Source organism: Chelonoidis abingdonii, chromosome 4, assembly GCF_003597395.2.
Source record: "Chelonoidis abingdonii isolate Lonesome George chromosome 4, CheloAbing_2.0, whole genome shotgun sequence".
NCBI lineage: Eukaryota > Metazoa > Chordata > Testudines > Testudinidae > Chelonoidis > Chelonoidis abingdonii.
Window position 1 is genome coordinate 38,504,145 of NC_133772.1, and position 19,552 is coordinate 38,523,696.

The 19,552-nt window shown below is 45.0% G+C and overlaps 1 protein-coding gene across 2 annotated transcripts in view; it reads left to right on the top strand.

The window, feature by feature from the left end:
- EPS8L2 (EPS8 signaling adaptor L2) overlaps positions 1–19,552 on the top strand; it is a 122,651-nt gene that overhangs the window by 85,901 nt on the left and 17,198 nt on the right. For both annotated transcript variants that reach the window (XM_075065071.1, XM_032804205.2), the window contains exons 5-13: positions 747–908; positions 2,002–2,151; positions 3,351–3,430; positions 5,343–5,488; positions 11,751–11,830; positions 12,412–12,538; positions 12,894–12,982; positions 18,346–18,420; positions 19,316–19,464. In XM_075065071.1, coding sequence (XP_074921172.1) covers positions 747–908; positions 2,002–2,151; positions 3,351–3,430; positions 5,343–5,488; positions 11,751–11,830; positions 12,412–12,538; positions 12,894–12,982; positions 18,346–18,420; positions 19,316–19,464 — 1,058 coding nt within the window. The remainder of the gene's footprint in view (positions 1–746; positions 909–2,001; positions 2,152–3,350; positions 3,431–5,342; positions 5,489–11,750; positions 11,831–12,411; positions 12,539–12,893; positions 12,983–18,345; positions 18,421–19,315; positions 19,465–19,552) is intronic.

Below are 19,552 nucleotides of genomic sequence, written 5' to 3' on the forward strand. Positions count from 1 at the left end.
TTATCCTGCCCCAATAACAAAGAAATTGGGGATCCCAGAGCTGTTAAAATAACCATCCCAGGCTGCACTGGGCTATGCTGGGCGTGCCCATGCAAATATCTGAGAATTTACAATTCCTGAAATTCTTTCCACACTTCCCATAATTCACCACCAGATGTCAGGGTAGAGCTCATCCTGACTCTGCTCACATAACTAAACTATTGTTGTATGTAAAGTAAATAATGTTTTGAAAATATTTAAGAAGCTTCATTTAAAATTAAATTAAAATGCAGAGCCCCGCAGACTGGTGGCCAGGACCCGGGCAGTGTGAGTGCCATTGAAAATCAGCTCGTGTACCACCTTCGACATGCATGCCATAGGATGCCTACCCCTGATCTAGCCCAACTTCTGAAATAGGGTGCACGCTCTCATATACTGTAAATTTCTCTTGCAGCCTACAAAGTGTGTATAACACTGTGCCCTGCTGGGTTGTCAGTATCCACAGTTGAACCTGGAACCTCTGGATTTAGCACATAAATCTCTACTGCCCAAGCTAAAAAACCATCCACTTCTGAGCCTTCTTAGCCAAGGCTCATCTTCTCTATGCAGCCCAGCCACTACCGAAGGGGGACAAAGTGCTGTAGTGAGTGGGTGTGGGACAGACATGGCTCATTAACAGCTCTGCAGAGCTAAGCTGACTTGAGGTCACCCTCACTCTTATTAGCCTGACACCTCTCCTGTGTGTGTTCTCCCCGCTGCCCCCGCAGCACTTAGCCACATTCATCATGGATAAAAGTGAAGCCAGTGTGACAGTGGATGACGCCATCAGGAAGCTGATGCAGCTCAACTCTAAAGAGAAGATCTGGGCCCAGGAGATGCTGTTGCAAGTGAATGACAAGTCCATCCGACTGCTAGACTGCGAGTCTCAGGTAGGTCATGAACTTTCTCCTTCAGGGCAAGATGCAAAATGGGCAATAGACTGCATTCAAAAGTATGCCACTTTCCAGCCAGCTAGGGAGGGGTAACATGCTTTTCTGGGGCTACTAAACTGGGAAGAATTGATACAAAAAACCACAACAGGGACGGGCTGATTTTAACCTATAGGACAGAAGGGTTTCTGTAGAGTTTGAGTGCACAGCAAGGTGGGACTGAACTAATTAACCAAACTCTCAGCTCCTTGCTGCTACGCTCAGGGGTGAACGATAAGTCAGACCTCAGTGGAAGTGACAGGCCAAGGGAGATTGATGGTTCCAGTCAGGATTCCACAAAATGGTTTGGGTGGAATTCATCGTTGTTAATGATTTGTATTTCTGTAGCTCTAGGAGCCCCCAACAGAGATTGATACCCTGCTGTGCATGTACACACACACACACACACACACACACACACTCTCTCTCTCTCTTCCTGCCCCCAAGGGTGTACAAGCTAAATAGCCAAGCCAAAGGGTGGGCAGAAGGTCTCATTATCCCGTTTAATAACAGGGAACTGAGGCACGGACACACTTGCCCAGGGTTACCCAGGGAGCATGTGGCAAAGCCAAGAACAGAACCCAGTTGTCCCGAGTCCCAGTCCGGTGCCTTAACCACAACAGCATCCTTCCTCTTGGTGCCCCCAACCCAGCCCCATTTGCCTGTGTTGCTGCAAGCCCAACACTGCTAGTTCACTACTGCAGGCAGAGCACAGCAACGAGGTGACCTCTGTAGCACCAATATCAATGTGCTGTGTTGAAAGCCCAAGAAGCAGCCTGTGCTCTGGGATCCCATCCCCAGAAAGCAAAGTGGGAAACTCCACCTCCTCCTAGTTGGTCTCTAGTTCCAAGGCTCATTCGTCTTCCCCAAACACTGACGGGACGGTCTTCAGTATCAGACACAGAACTGTGAGGACATGGACTGCCAGGAGGCACCTGCCCTGTGAGGTCTCCTCCTACCTGCAGCAGTGACTGCGTGAGGCAATGCTGGGTATGGCAAGGGGTTATTTTAACACCACTCCTGTTTGCATGATGCCCTTCCCATTGTCTTACAGGAGGAGCTGGAGGACTTTCCCCTGCCGACGGTCCAGCTCTGCCAAACCGTACTGAATCAGATGCGCTACACATCCATCCTCCTGCTGGTGTGTCAGGACTCCGAGCAGCACAAGCCCGATATCCACTTCTTCAACTGCGATGAGGTGGAGGTGAGCAGGGAGGGAAAGTGAGAGGAGCTCTAGGCGGGAGAAGTCATTGCTGCTTGGGACTAGATTTTCAAACCTTCCCCCTGCTTGGGCATGTCAAGAGAAAAAACCAAACCAGAACTGTGTGCACAAATGACGGTGCAAGCCTCCATGTGTGGGAGCAAATGCAGACTGGATGCACAGACGCACAGTCTGCATGAGCTTATCCTAAGCTGGCTCAAGTAAGGGTGAAGAGCATGCAGAGCAATGAATGTTGTCATGCAAGGGTAGTTTGTATTGATCATTGCCTTTCGTTCCACCCTGTCTAATAGACTAAGAGCAGAGACATTTCACCAGAGTATGAATTACAGCAGCCATGCTTCCCATCACTCCTTTTAGCTGGTAGGACTGGAGAGCATTCTCCCTGCCTTAACTGCAGTGCCTGGCCTGTCATTTACTGCTGCTGGAGATCCTCTTCTCAGTCACAGCAGTGTAAATTGGTGCAGATCAACTGAAGTTAGTGCAACTGGAACATAAGAGAATTATGTCAATATATCTGGAATTACTGGGAGGTATTCCCTGCACCCCTGTCCATTCTGGACCCTCAGTTGCCTCTTGCAATCCTATCCCTTCCTCTTCCAGAGAGCCAGTATGCACCTGTGTAGCTTTGTCATCAGGCACACAGTCAGGAGTGCAGTCAGGAAGTGCTCTCCTTATCTATGCTGAGATTTCAGCCCAACTGAGACTGCAGCTGCCAGTGAGCAGCAGCAGTGCCTTCAGCTGCACTAATACAAACCTCTAGCATAAGCTCAGTTTACCCTAGGGCAACACAATTTGTATCCCAGTTCCAAATCAAAAGGTGCAAATCACCAGCGTAAGCACGTAACTACCCTAGCGGTTTGTACAGACACTAGTGGCTGAAATCCTAGGACATACGATGTCCAAGACTGCCCAAATCCTGCTGCTTCATAGCTAGTCACTTGAAACTAGTTCGCCTGCTTGAGAACCGGATCCTTTCACCTGCACCAGTATTCACACTGGCTGCTCAGACAGAGGCAGTGAGAGCACTACACAGTGAAACTGCCAAGTGCTGAGTTGACTTGTAATGCAATATGAGCACGTAGCCAGTGACATTCTCAGCCAGCTATTTCCCCATCACGCCACCTACATCCTCCAGTTCATTCGAAGCAAAGCCTTTATGAGATCACTGTTTTGTGTTTCAGGCGGACATGGTCCACGAGGACATAGAAAGTGCACTCGCCGATCACAAGCAGGGAAAAAAGATACGGCCGCAGACGCTCAAGTAAGTGCTGCAGACAGATGGGAACAAATGCCCCCTGGTCTCATCGACTACACAGAAAACAGAACACAAAGGCAGACAAGGTTGTCCTGGATCAGTTTGAATCCAGAGACAGGTTACGGTCAGGCTGGGATTTGAGATTAGGGTTCCAGGTCAAATGAAAGCTGGAGTTTGTTGGCAGTGAAATCTTGCACACTATTCTTGGGAGATTTTGTCACATCTGAATGAGAACAGGAAAATAGGCCCCCTCCTGGTTTTGGATCTAACCCAGAAATGAGACTAAAAGGAGAGGTTCAAATCCAGCAATTCAGGTTTATCACATACCTCTGTTTAAAACAAGCAAAACAAACAAACAAAAACCCTCAAAGGGCTTTGATTTAGATCAGGGGTCGGCAACCTTTCAGAAGTGATGTGCCGAGTCTTCATTTATTCACTCTAATTTAAGGTTTTGCGTACCAGTAACACATTTTAATGTTTTTAGAAGGTCTCTTTCTATAAGCCTATAATATATAACTAAACTATTGTTGTATATAAGTAAATAAGGTTTTAAAATGTTTAAGAAGTTTAATTTAAAATTAAATTAAAATGCAGAGCCCCCCAGACTAGTGGCCAGGACCTGGGCAGGCTGAGTGCCACTGAAAATCAGCTCGTGTGCTGCCTTCGGCACGCGTGCCATAGCTTGCCTAACCCTGAATTAGATGCTCTGCTTTAGGTCCCTCTACAGTTAAAGTGTTTGAGAGGACACAGGTAAAAGGCTAAAGTCAGACCTGGTGTAAGCTGGTTCAGTTCCATTGCAATTTACAAAGGGCCTGAATTTCTTCAAAGTTTATCCCTCTTTTCACTGTCTGGAAATGGGAACTGCAGGCACTTTGATAGATAAATGTTCTTGTTTCACCGGGGTTCCGTTACCTTCTGTCCAAATGCCATTTGGTAACTTTTACAGCAATACTCTTTGGTGAATCACAAGTGATATTCTGGCTGCTGTGATACAATAGGGGGCTCTAGTTCATTCTCCGCTCCACACGAGGAATCCCGCTAGCATCATAAAATATTCTGCTGCTTCAAGACACCAGGTGAAACTGCCTACACCAATATAAGTCAGCCTTTTCAGAAAGTGTGATCTCTATAGACTAGTCGCTCTCAGCCTTTCTAGACTACTGTACCCCTTTCAGGAGTTTGATTGATCTTGCATACCCCCAAGTTTCACCTCACTTAAAAACGACTTGCTTACCAAATCAGACATAGAAATACAAAAAAGTGTCACAGCACATTATTCCTGACAAATTGTCGAGTTTCTCATTTTTACCATGATTATAAAATAAATCATTTACAATATTTATATTCCACTTGCATTTCAGTGTGTAGTATATAGAACAGTATAAACAAGTCGTCATCTGTATGAAATTCTAGTTTGTACTGACTTCCCTAGTGCTTTTTATATAGCTTCTTGTAAAACTAGGCAAATATCTAGATGAGTTGATGTACCCCTGGAAGATCTCTGTGTACCCCCAGGGGGTACCCTTGGTTGAGAACCACTGCTGTAGACCAAACAGGAGGGAATTCAATGTAATCCGTTAACATCTAATGTTCTTTTACTCATAGAAACTTACCAGAAATGCACATTGCATCCCCCCTCCCAGTGCAGATCAGGCCTAACAGACTGGGTCTTTTAGCTCAAGCAGCAGAGAGACACTCACGTGTTAAGATCCAGACATATCAGGTTTGATCCTCACTGCTGATGGCCTATCCACTGGTGCAACATTGCACAAGCCCTGTGCACAAGGGTGAATTTCAGCCAAAACAAAATAACACAGACTGAGTTTCCCTTCCCTGCTCCAACTGGGCACTCTCTTGAGAACAGGAAAGGCTGCTATTGGTGGTAGGATTAATTGCTTCTGTGTTCTTTACCCTGCAGAGTAAACCAGGAGAAAATAAAGCAGCGACAATCCATACTCCCACCGTCTCAAGGGCCAGCTCCTATCCCTATCCAGCACGAGATGCGAGGCTCACCGATGAACCACAGGAACCGGGTGGCTCCCCCACTAGAGCATAATGAACCAGGTACTGGAGTCCTTCAATGGCTCTGTAATATGAATGTGTGACTAATGCAAACAGTTACGCAGGCTGACTCCCATCCTGGACCTCTAAAACTGCCCTGAACTCATTTGGGGTCTGATGTCATAACACGAGAAAGCAAATGTCATTTCACGGAGTTTCAAAGTAGTCTCCATAGAACTGGAAAACAAACACCCTTTGTTTATGCATTTCAAAAATGCAACCAACTCTGCATATTTCTACCTGCCAGACTAGCAACTGGTAACCTGAGCAGTGTGAGTGGGCTCAATGAATCAAAGGCCTGGAAGCTGCTTTTGAGGTCATTTTATAATCATTTGTATTATGGTATTCAAATATTAATATGTATTAAAGACTCAATGGAGCCAGGACTTCACCCAGAGAGACTAAGTGACTGGCCCAAGATCCTACAGGGGGTCTGCAGCAGAGCCTGAGATAGAACTAAGGTCTCCTAAGTACCAGGCTAGTGCCTTACACGCAAGACCATCCTTCCTTCGTTAGGCCTGATATTTTGTTTCACTTTGATCAGAAAGATGTTTATTTTCCTCTCAGAAAGAAGTTCCCAGAGCCCGCGCCACCTCCCGCACCCTAACCTCCAGCCCTGAACCCCCTTGCTGTACCCAAACTCCCTCCCAGAGCACGTGCCCCATGCCCCAAACCCTGGCCCTGAGCATCTTCCCACATCCAAATTCCCTCCCTCTTAGTTAACCAGAATTTTTTACATACTGGCACCCCCAACATGCCGGATAACAAAGCTTCAGCTGCACACAGAGTCATAGAAAAGTAGGGCTGGAAGGGACCTTGAGAGGTCAGACAGTCCATCCCCCTATGTGCTGAGACAGAACCAAGTAAAACTAGTCCAACCTTCACAGGTGTTTTTCTAACCTGTTCTTAAAAACCACAATGATGAGGATTCTACAACCTCCCTTGAAAGCCTATTCCAGTACTTAACTATCCTTATACACTTCTACCCCACTATGTCCTCGGGAGCCAAAACATCTTACCACGTTATAGGTGAGACTGTGTTATATCGAACTTGCTTTGATCCACCAGGGTGTGCAGCCCCGCCCCCCCCGGGAGTGCTGCTTTACTGCGTTATATCTGAATTCATGTTGTATCAGGTCACATTCTATCGGGGTAGAGGTGTAGTTAGAAGGTTTTTCCCAGTACCGAACCTAAATCTCCCTTGCTGCAGACTAAGAGGATTACTCCTTATCCTACCTTCAGAGGACAGAGAGAACAATCTATCATTGTCCTTTTTATAACAGCCTGAGGGTTCTTTTCCCAGACTTCTTTTCCGAAGACTAAATATACCCTGTATTTTCAGCCTTTCCTCATAGGTCAGGTTTTCTAAATCTTTTATCATTTTTGTTGCTCTCCTCTGGACTCTCTCCAATTTGTCCACATCTTTCTAAAGTTTGGCACCCAAAAATGGACATAGCAAGTAGAGCAGGACAATTACCTCTCATGTCTTATACATGACACTCCTTTTCGGACACCCCAGCATGATATTTGCCATGTTCACAACTGCATCACATTGTTGACTCATTCAATCTGTGATCCACTATATCTCCCAAATCCTTTCTGCAATACTATTTAGACAGTTATTCCCCATTTTGTAGCTCAGCATTTGACTTTTTCTTCCTAAGGCCTAGTCTACACTGGGGGGAACAGGGAAGGGAGGGGAATTGATCTAAGTTATGCAACTTCAGCTACGTTGCTAACGTAGCTGAAGTCGACATACTTAGACCTCCTCGCCGCAGTGTTTTCACTGTGGTGAGTCAACTGCTGCCACTCCTCCGTTGACTCTGCCTGCACCTCTCACGGCAGTGGTGTACAGGAGTCGATGGGAGAGTGCTTGGAGGTCGATTTATTGCAATAAATCGACCCCCGCTGGATCGATCGCTGCCCGCCGATCCAGTGGATAGTGCAGACATACCGTAAGTGTAGTACTTTGTACTTATCTTTATTGAATTTCATCGTTGACCAATTCTCCAATTTATCAAGGCCCTGAGGAGACGAAATACTCTTTCCCAATGATGGACAGTAGAGGACAAACAGCTGATCTGTTCTCCTGTGTAAAGAAAGAGTATTTTAGGATCAGCTTTGCATAATGAAAATAATACACAGCTTGGATTAGAAGATAGAAATTTGATTAATTTTTTAAGCAACTGATGTACACATTGTACATACTGGATTTAGAATGTCTTGTTTCTGAATCCAGAAACATCTCCAGGATAAAAAGGAAAATAATATTTATTACTTGTATAATTGCAGTACCTAGTGGCTTCAATCAATATCAGAGTCTCATTGTGGCAGGTGCTGTATAAACACTCACTAAGAGACAGTACCTGCCCCAGAGAGCTTTACAATCAAAAGAGACGAGACAGAAAAAGAAAGCATTACTATCTCCTTTACATGGTAATCTAGTAGGTCTTTTCCAGCTCTCGTTTCTATGATCCTAAGCTATTATGGTATTTTTTTCCAGCTCTCTCAGGTAAAATATGTAAATTACACACTTGGATGATGTAGCTGGTGTTGGTGCCCCAAGATATGCACAGAAACATAGAACTTACAAATGTAGCCCCAGGAGCAGTAACCGTACATCATGCTGCTGTTATATTTCATAGCAGTACTGTCATCACAGAGAGCACTCTGTTCAAGATTCAAAACCACGGCCGTATACACATGAGCAAACTGGAGCTGAAAATTCAAATGACCTGCTGCTGCTGTTCCATAGCAAACCAAGCAGCACAAGACCAGAAAATACCATCCACGCTATAGCTTAAACAGAGGTTGTCTTTCACTCTCCACACCACCAACCTGATCCATCTTCCACTCCAAGGAGCACAATGATAGGCCCAAGACATAATCTATTATGCTACATTTCTCATCTAGCTGACTTCATTGCGGCAATGTGACTCCAGCCAGCTGCGTCCCCCTTGCTTCCAAGGTGTAATCCTCAGGTACATGACTAGCTGGATGGACCACTGTGAAGACATAGGCCTGAATCCTGCAAAGAGTTCTATGCAGGTGGATTAAGTCAGCATGTGCAGCAGTTTGCCCATGCAAAGATCAGTGACATCAATGGATCCTTACACTGTAGAGATCACTAGCTCATTACAAACTGGCAAACATGCATGCTGGCAGACTGCCACATGCAAAGGGACCACGGCTCAAAATCCTAAATAGTTGGCACTGGCCACAGATTGTAAAGACAAGACTTTGGAATATGTTGGCAACCGACCTCTTCTGGGACAGTTTCTTTCAATGAGATATCTCAATGAGACTTCAAAAATGCCAAGGAAGATTTTTTTTTTTATCATTCATTGTATACTTGGCGTGATACTGATCTCTGTGGTTTCCTCACCCCTCTACCTAATAATGTCTATGATGTAGTCCCATTAGGCAGGATCTGAAGAGCACTTAGTGGCATTTTGTTTCTGGTTGTCATAGTATTCTTTCCCCAATCTGAACCTTAGAGTCCAAAAATGAGGTACTAGCATGAATTCCTCTAAGCTTAATTACCAGCTTAGATCTGATACGCTGCCACCCATCAGGACTTTGAGTGCCTGATAAACTCTGGTCTCCCCAAAACCTTCCCTGGGGACCCCCAAGACCCAGACTCCTGGATCTTAACACAAGGAAAGTAAACTCTTTCCCTACCAGTGCCTCTCCTAGGCTTCCCTCCCTGGGTTACCCTGGAAGATACTATGATCAAACTTTCTTGAATCTTAAAACAGAGGCTTCCACCTCTACCCTCCTCTCTCTCTCTCTCCCACCAAGTCCTTGGTGAGTACAGATTCAATACCTCAGCATGAACCAGAGGGAAAAATCAGTTAGGTATTTAAAAACAAGTTTTTAATAAAAGAAAAAAAAAGAAATCTCTGTAAATACAAGATGTAATATTACAGGGTCTTTCAGCTTATGACACCACGTAAGAAAGCCTCCCCCCAGCAAAAATACAATTTAAAATACTTCCAGCAAACTACACATTTGCAAATACAGAAAAACAATTTAAAAGACTATAACCCTTTCTACTTAATACTCCACTATTCTGAATATCTAAAGACTGTAGCAGAGAGATTGGCAAGAAACCTGGTTGCACGTCTAGTTCCTTTCAGGACCCAGAGAGAACAAAGCGAAACCCAAAACCACAAACAAAGGCTTCCTCCACCGAGATTTGAAAGTTCTTGTTTCCTGATTGGTCCTCTGGTCAGGTGTTGCAGGTCACGTTTGTTAACCCTTTACAGGTGAAAGAGACATTAACCCTTAGCTATCTGTTTATGACACTGGTTCCACAAATTGCTTCCTTTACTATAGTATCAGAGGGTAGCCGTGTTAGCCTGGATCTGTAAAAGCAGCAAAGAGTCCTGTGGCACCTTATAGACTAATAGACATCTGCTGAGTCTATAAGGTGCTACAGGACTCTTTGCTGCTTTTCCTTTATTATTTTTCCAATACCAATTTCACTGAGAAGCTTGGTATCCCCTCCCCAGCCACAAGCACAGCTGTGTCTGAATTCTCCTTGCTAACTTATCCCTTCATGTTCACAGTCAGACGGGACTGTTCCATGGCCAATCTGGATTATAGTCACCAGCTACATCACACAGCATAGTCAAGTGTATGTCTTATCCTACCTTCATAGATGAGGACAAAACTGTGCACCTTCTCCAGAAATACAAGCTCTGGCCCCTTCACCTGAAGCAGGATCTTTAACAGCTGTTATTAGGGTTTTACACAACAGAGGTTGCAGCCACTAGAGGGCAAGATAGTCACACTTGAGCAGGTCTGCCATTCTATCCACCCAAGGACAGTGGTGTACAGACACTAGACAATGCACTACTAGGTCTCCCACTGAACATGCTTCTTTATTATTTGCTTTACAGTAACACCCTGGGCCCACTTAGTATTGGAGATGCATTGTACGGGGCTGGACATTTTAGAGTTAAGCCTCCTGTATTTTTCATAGGCAACACTTCTGGTGCACATCTTTGTCATAAAATGGCCAAGACCCACACACCCTTAACTCTGCTCTTCACAGTACATTCCAAATGCTTTATGGAATTCTCTAAATCTGTCCATTACATCAACAGGGCTGGCACTGCTAAAGTTCAGGGACCGTGTCCAGATAAAATGGAGTCCAGCATGTATCAGTGAGACAGTACAATATCTTGAATGTAGATGCCTCACTGAATCAGTTCACCATTAAGACATAATTCAGTGCTTTCTCTAGAAAACCTGTCCAAACTAGTCACCTAATCCCCTCAATTAGGGATGATATGCAGGCAGTTCTTGTGGTTCTCTGCCAAAACAATCTCCCAGTACTCCCATATTATATTTTCTGTGAATCTGTCTGAACTCCTATGGCACTTGCTAAAGGAGCCTTCTGAGACTTTGAACTCGTTTCCTGAACTTAGTCATTATTCTTTTAACAAAAAAGCAGACCCAGAAACTACTTATTCTGAAATACCGATGTCATTGACCAGTCTGTCATCTGAAAGCCTATGGATTACCTGTGTCTTTATTTACTCCAGAGAGAGTTTATGCAAATTAAACAGAATTACATCTGGAGGCAGCACATACAAGTCTGCACAGAGCTCCTCTGATCTTTGTACAAGCATGTATAAAATATCAGTCAAGCAGAAATCCTGGCACACTGGGACTAGCAGACTAGCCTTTGCATTTATTTGTGTCTTTTATTCTCTTTTCTTCAGTCTGACCATCCCTTGGATTTTTGATCTTTTGCCCATGTGACAATAGAAGCTTCTGCTGATGGATGGTGTGGATGTGTATTTCAATCAACCTTGACCTAAGAGTGCATGTGGCAGCTCACATTATGTTGCTCACAGGTGTCAAGAGACTACAGGTTTGATCTCCAGCAGACCAGTCAAGTAACAGTGAAGTCAATGGAGCTAGAGCTGAGGATGTGGCTTCAGTAGCTACAACTAACTGGCTATTGTTTCTTATAATTCATGCACTGTTTGAATTTGCAAGCTGACAAATCAATACACAGATATTGCAGACAGGTGCTACACCTCTGAAGGGTTTAATTAGCACTGTTGATCTCCTAGCTGAATGTTCTCTGCATTCCCATAGACAAATTTTTGTAACCCAGCATAAATTAACATGCAAAACCCAATCAAGTGTTATCACTCAATTGGGTACAGTGCCTTTATTATTTGTTGGGAGTGCACCCCTGTTTTCATCCTTTTGATTGTTAACACCCTGCCATTTGCTTGCTTGGCAGAATTTGAACGACGCAGCTCCAGATCCCAGGAGCATGAAGAGTCCCGAGCGATCTTAGCACAGAAGATTGAAAAAGAAACGGTTGGTAGCAGGAGCTGGGCATCCATAACAGGCAAAGCGATGTGGGGAGAAAGGGAAGAAATTTGTCCTTCATGGACAAATTGTATGCAATTTAATCATTTAAAACGGGCACCTAAATACCCATCAAGAGGAGATGGACAAGAGAGAAGATGATGCATAGGTCAGATTGTGCCATTTGTACTTGCCTTACTCCTTGAGTAGCTGGGACTTTTCCAAAGAGTGAGGTACTAACTTGATATGGAAAAGAGTGCCCTGATTAGGCCCAGAGATGCTATTCATGCAGTTTATTTTTTCCAGTTGCCATGCAGTCGGCCAGATACCACATTGATAGATGCAGTAGAACAGAAGTGCCTGAACACAGAATTTTGTGCCTGGAAATCACACTGTTAGAAAAAGATCAATTCCACTTTATTTCATGCCTTGATAAACAGCCCCTCCGGGGCTCTAAGGAAGTGATCACTAGACCCTGGGACTGAAGCCCTGGTGGAAGTTATACTTCAGTGCTTGGGCTCCTAAGTCTGATGCAGTAGCCGCTCTTTTGCCCTGGGTTCAGCATTTTTGTCTCTTTGCTCCATTCACAGCAAATCCTGAACTGCACTCTGGATGACATTGAGGTGTTTGTTGCCCAGCTTCAGAAAGCAGCAGAGGCATTCAAACAGCTGAACCAGCGAAAGAAAGGGAAGAAGAGCAAGAAGAAAGCGCCAGCAGGTATAGTCAATCAACCAGCATAATACGCAAGTGGGTGAACAAGAGGGCTCAGTTAATGACTTGGGAGGAAATCTTAAGCAGGCACAAATTGGCGACTTCCTGAAGCCTTCAAGTTCAGGTTCAGTGAAATAACAATACATTCAGCACCATTCTATAACTCCAGCTTAGTAAGCAAAGATTGCAGCACGGAGAAAAGATGTTCACTGTGTCTTTATTATGTATGTGCTGCCCTGCTAGGGCTCCTGAAATCCAATGAGCCAAATAACCCCTTGTCATTAAAACCAATTACTTTAATTCATTGGAAATTTGAAAGCATGCTTTGCTCAAATAATCTTTCTTCTCAACTTCTTTTCAGAGGGGGTACTGACTCTTAGAGCCAGGCCTCCAACAGAGGCTGAGTTCATTGACTGCTTCCAGAAAACCAAGCTGGCTCTCAACCTCCTGGTAAGGTGCAAATGTATTTCATTCCCTTTCTGTGCTGCACTAAGAGTGTTGTATGCCTATAGAACACAACTACTATGCATGTACTTTGGAAAACAAATGTGATCTCTCAAAACCAACAGAAAATAATCCTGAAGCACCTGCTTTATTTCCTCCTGGTTATTTTACTACAGGGATGGGGTGGGACATATTCTAGACTCCTGCATCATAGTCACTTGCTGACAAAATCCTGGTTAAAGCTTTTGTATAATGTTTCTTGAAGCAGGTTTCTAATGGTAAAAAGGAAGAAGATCCAGGCACAAAAATATTGTTACCACTTTTGACCTGAGCTTCTAGTCAAAGTTCAACCCTGAAGTTTATTCTGGTAGGGGGGAGAATTGAAGGATGGAGTCGAGTACCTTTGAGGCAATCGTGTTTATTTACACAGAACGCACAAAGTCTGGTTGCCTGAAAACAGGAGGAACCAAACAACAGAAGACAGTGTCCTTGCTCACAGCACCAAACTTCTTTCAGCTGGCACCTCCCCAACGGCACACGCTCTCTCTCTCAGCTTTTCCCAGGATTGTGTTACCCACTGCTTGCTAGGCCGCTGTCTGTCTCACTATTCCATCCACACACCCTTACCCAAGGGAAATGACCTGTGGAGCGCACTGCCCAGATGGTCAGTGTTACTGGGCAGGCTCACGTATCCCATTTAGTCTTAGGCAGGATGGCTCAGCTGTCTCTCAAAGCTATATTAAATGAGGGGTGGAGATCACAACAGTTTAAATCAGGCTTAACCCAGCCCTCAACAATACGTACATATTTGCAGGCCAACATTTGCGTGAGCACAATTATCACAGCTGTGCACGCAAATGGGCCGTTAGACATCTAGATACTCATTTGTGCACAAGTCAGTGTTTTTGCACATACACTTCCACTTGCTGCTTTTAAAAAAATCTGACTAGTTATGCAATTTTTCTACTTCTCTGTTTCGATGAGGGGCAGGAAAGAAAAGAGATTGTAAATAGGAAAGAAAAAACCACTGTGCATTAACACGATTCACATCGGACATTTCATGTATTGCGTTACTTTGTATGAGCTCCTAAAATATTGGCCCATGTGGAGTCCATAGGTAACTGAGCATACCTATGCTTCTAATTTTTTCCCCAAATGCTTTATAAAGCTCTTACTTTCCATTTCTCCTCTGGATGAGTTGCCCTGTTACAAACAGTAGAGCCAGGTACTACCAAGCGTGAAGATGTACCAAATGCTGCTGATTCTGATTAGCTATACATAGTAGAAAAGCAAGGTAATGACACTGTTTGAATGAATTTGTCATTTCATAGCACTCTAACCAAGCTTGCCCAATGAACCAGATCTAGCAAGATTAGTTTTAAGGAAGTTATTTGCAGAGAAACCACAGACTGTAAACAAGTCTAGGGCAACTAGCAGACCAACTTCAGACTTTTCTACTGCAACTGAATATTAATGCACATTCCTCCACCAGAGAATGAGCTGGCAATGCCAGCAAACCTCACCACTCCTCCCCCTAGTGACCATCACTCGTGGGGAAGAGCCCTGGGGCAAACTCTGATAGGATAACTAACACCAAAAGCCGGATTATGAACCCCACCACAAAGCTCACTTTGTGCATCCAGGGCAGCAAGAAATGTCCTTAAAACTGCGCTAAAGAGGTGGCCAAGGATTCACCTGGAATACAGGAACCCTTAGCTGGCATGACTGGATTTACCCCAATCTTCCCTGATTCCCTCAGCCAGCAGGGGCTAAAGAGGAAGTATGACAGAAGAGGCAGAGTCGGGGCAGAATTCTGGTCTAGCTGTTAAATCAGTCCTGAAGCTGCTGTTAACTTGTGCTGGAGGCCTGCCCACAATCAAGGGAGGTTTAGATCAGGGGTCTCAAACTCAAATGACCACGAGGGCCACATTACTAACACCTCCTCCCCGCCGCCCTCAGCCCCATCCCCACTCTACCCCTTCCATGAAGCCCCGCCCCTGCCCCGCCTCTTCCCACCCCTTCCCTGTCCCCCTACCAACCCCTTCCCCAAAATCCCCACTCCAACTCCACCCCCTCCCTGCCCCCAAGGGGTGCAGGAGGGGTGTGGGGTGTGGCACGGGGATTCAGGGCAGGGGGTCAAGGTGCAGGGTATGGCAGGGGGCCAGGGTGCGGCAGGGGGCTCAGAACAGTGGGTTGGGGTGCAGGAGGGGTGTGGGAGAGGGTCAGGGTGCAGGATGCGGCAAGAGGCTAAGGGCAGGGGGTTCAACTGCTGGAGGGGTTAGGGGGGCAGGCTGTGGCCCAGCACACACCAGGGGCAGGGCAGGCTCCCTGCCTGCCTGCCCACCCTGCCCCCGTGCTGCTCCGCTCCGGGAAGTGGCTGGAACGTGGGGGAGCAAGGACACAGGGGTATGTGTTGCAGTTGCTTCAGGCACCACCCCCAGCATCTCCCATTGGCCGGGAATGGGGAACTGCTGGGAGCAGTGCCTGAAGCAACAGCAACACACACCCCTGAGCCTCTCTTCCCCCACTTTCTTTCTGCTTCCCAGAGCAGCGTCGGGGCAGGGCAGGAGGGCAGGCAGGCAGCCTGCCCTGCCCCCAGTGCGCGCCAGGCCAAAGCCGATGTAGGTAAACACTGGGGGAGGGCAGGGGGGCCGCGAGGAGCTTGCAGGCCACAGAAAATAACCTTGCGGGGCGGCCTGCAGACCTCTGGTTTAGAGCCACCTTTGCTCCACCCCGCCTCTAGGATTAAGCTACAAAGAGGAGGAGGAATTATTTAGTTTGCTCCAGAGAATGAGGGCTCAGGTTAGGAAAAATGGGATGTAATTAAGTGAAGCAAAATGTAGGCTAAATACCAGGGGAAATCACTGAGCTAAAAGTTCTGTGAGATTGGGGAATGATCACCTAAGGGAAGTAGTGGAAGTACCATCTCTTGAGTCATTTTAAAAAGTCTGGACTGGAGGATATTGTAGGGAACATTCCTGCACCAGTTCTCTAGGAGTGACCTAGTAAGTCTTTTCCATTGCTAATTTTTCTGACTCTGATAGAAATAATCACTCTGGCTCTTCAACTTTGCTTTGTTGGAGGAAAAGTGAGACCAGAAGCATCGAGATGTTCCAGTTAGAATGTAAATGGTTTGGGACCAGGGTCATCTCTGTTAGGCATTTCTACAGTGCCAAGAAGTTAGACAAAAAACCTACACACATGCTAATAAGCTTGCCAGAGATCACCTCCAATTCCAGCAAGGGCTCTGATAAGTGATCAGCCCTTCAAACTGCACACAGGAGTTTTTCTGTGGCTACAAGTTCGTAACAGCTTTCAGTGCACTGTGGGTCTTTGATCTTCAAAGCCCATGAATAGCTAATCAGTCAGACAATGGCACTCTCCTCAGGGAGTAGCTTCAAAAGGTTGAGTCTGGAGGTGGGAATTTTCATTCACTTCCCTCCAGGTGTTTTCTAGGAAACCCACTTAACTTTGTTTGTCCCAAAAATTCCTTCTTGTCTTCATTGTTTAAAACAGTCCTCTGAAGCTCATAACACTTCCCAGAGTTCACACTGGTCATGTCTTCCTCATAGACAATTTGTATACAATCCCACATCCACATATCAATTTTGTATTTACAATACAATGGAGTCCAAATCTACTAAAACTTAATTCAATAAGATCTCCCAAAGACATTGAAGGAAATTGCCATATGCATCACAGGTGCCTTAAACTGGTAGAGTTTATTCCTCTTCCCATATGGGAATAGTTATACTGATATAAAAGCACTTTTATACCAGTATAACTCTATCCACACTAGGGGGGTTGTACCACTTTAACTATACTGGCATGGTTAGCTCCATACAACTTGTGGGTTTATATGAGCCCTTAGTCATAGACACAAATTGCTGCCCTGAAAGAACGTAAAGGGGAAGTAGCAATGAAAATATTAATAAATTAAACTAGCCCCAATAGAAATACAGCATTTGCAGAATCCCAGGTTGTGTAACTGCACACGCCTTAGGAGATGTCACTTCACTTAATAGGTTTATATACATCAATTCTGTTTTACATTTTTAAATATTAATGTGGAAAAGAAAACACACACCGCCAGCCTAATGTTACTTAGAACCTACATACCACTTCCCCAGCATGAATCTGTCCTCACATCTCGCTTGGGAATTGGGCAGCTCCATTTTGCATATGGAAACACTGAAGCAGAGAGGTTAAGTGATTTACCCAAGACCACAGAGTGGGATTTGATGCTAGAGCTGGGAGTAAATGCAGCTGTTTCTGGCTCCTAGGGCTATGCTCAGATGACCTCACCTCTCTCTCTCAACAGAATGCATACAGCAGAAAGAATTAAGGCTTTTAGCACACGCAGAGCCACAGTACCTTGCAGTTCCAGTGAGAGATCTAATTTTCCATTGTAGCAACACAAACAATTTGTGACAGAGAGAGAAAATAAAGGAGGCATAGACTGAAGTGGTGTCACTACATCTCCCATTGATTGCTGCAAAAATACACTTAATTATCATAATTTAATCCCAGGCATTTGTTCTTCTTTGCAACACAGCCCATTTCAAAAGGCAGAGCATTTAGGTCTTGTCTATGCTTGGGATTCTGCAATCAGTGGCCATCAACTTCTCTAGATACATTGGTGCAAACCCCCATGTCTACACTACAGCAGTGCAGCTGTGCCAATGTAGCATAGATGCTTCCCACATGGACGGAAGGGGTTTTTCCATCGCTGTAGTAAATCCCCCTCTCCAAGAAGTGGTAGCTAGGTCGACAGAAGCATTTTTTCCCATTAGCCTAGTTGCATGTCTACAGTGAGATTTAGGTTGACTTAATGATGTCACACACAGCCTTGAACAATGCAGCTAGGTCGACCTAAGTTTTAGCTGTAACCCAGGCCACAGTGAAGAATTTTCCCTGTTGGTAATTTGCTGAATACATTTGCAGGGCACCTAGCTCACAATGGGGTCAAATGCCTAAATACCTCTGAAGTTCTAGACCTACCCAGGAATTTATGGGTCAGGTTTTCAAAAATGACCAATGCTTTTGGGTTCCCAACTCAAAACACCTTGAAAGGTTGTGATTTTCAGAGGGCAGATGTTTGGCACTTTCTGAAAAATCAGGCCCCTTTATGGGTTCTCCAAATGGACACCAAAGAAAAGAAAAAGAAAAAAAGAAAAAAGAATCGAGTCACCCAATATCATTATGTCACTTGGGCTAGGTCTCATGATTGGAAGCTAACCATTTATTTTTTTAGTTCTCAGTCTCCTACAGTAAGGGAAAGTATCAGAAAACAGTAATCTCTCTACATCACAGATGATAGGAACCAAAAGCCAGGTTTGGATTAATCTGGGATTCTTCTCTTTTTTCAGGCCAAATTGAGAAAGCATATCCAGAACCCAAGTGCTTCAGAACTAGTGCATTTCCTGTTTGGGCCACTGGAACTGGTAACCCTTTAAATACAATTCTTATTCTTACTAATGTGCCTATGTAAAAAGTAGCACTGGTAGAGAATAAGAGACAGACAGAAAGATACTGGACATGATCTGGCTAAGGGCAGGTGCACCAGTATTAGGTGTACTCGTGTAAGATAAGAAGTTACAAGCAGCACAGGGGGCACAGAACCTGATCCTGCATTAGTAATCACCATTGTACCAGTGCCAATCGTGGGCATATAGCTCCCCACATTATCCCAGAATACTAGCAGGTGCAAATATAACCACTGTTTGGGGCATGTTGTGTGTTCTCCATAGTCTAGTACAGCTCCTGCTCACAAGATTCAGTCCTTTAGTTCAAACTATAGAGTCTTATGTTCTTAGCATTGGCAGTCCCTGATCATGACCAAGACAGCGGCCATTGCAGAAAGTCAGAGGGGCAGTACATAGCCAAACTTGCTAGATTAGGACAGCACTGAAACCCCATTTCCTTAAAGGCACCAACCACCTATTTCTACCCGGGGCACTTGCAGAGAGCATATGAGGATTCAGACTACTGTGCAAAACTGCACAACAAATTCACAGCCAAACCTTGAAACAGCGCAACATTTATCTGGGTTCAGGTTTAATTACAAACTTGAACGTGGCTCAAACTATTCATGAGGATTGCGAGCCTTTTCAGACTTCGGGCCTATGGTCGTGAGAACAAAATATGATTCCAATCTGGAGTGGCCCTGGGCCCCAATTTCAAGCAAATATCACTCAATATTAGCCCTGAAATACTATGAGAGATTCCCATTTTCAACCAGAAACCCAGAGAAATTGATTTTCAGTTTGAGATTGTGGGATTTGTTCATGAAGTGAAAGTTTGTAACTGGCACTGTGTGTATGTGTGTGTGTGACCTAGATCCTCCATAGCTGTGGAGGCCCTGAACTCGCAAGGTCTGTCGTCAGCCCACTTCTCTCTAAAGACACCATAGATTTCCTGAGAGGACACCTGACACCGAAAGAGATGATGCTCTGGGAGTCCATTGGAGAGACGTGGACCAGATCCAGGTGAGAGTCAGGCTGGGCAAAGGGACAATCAGCAGATTTCCAAGTTCTAAGAACAATTCAGAGCAGTATTTCATTTCTGTAGCCCATT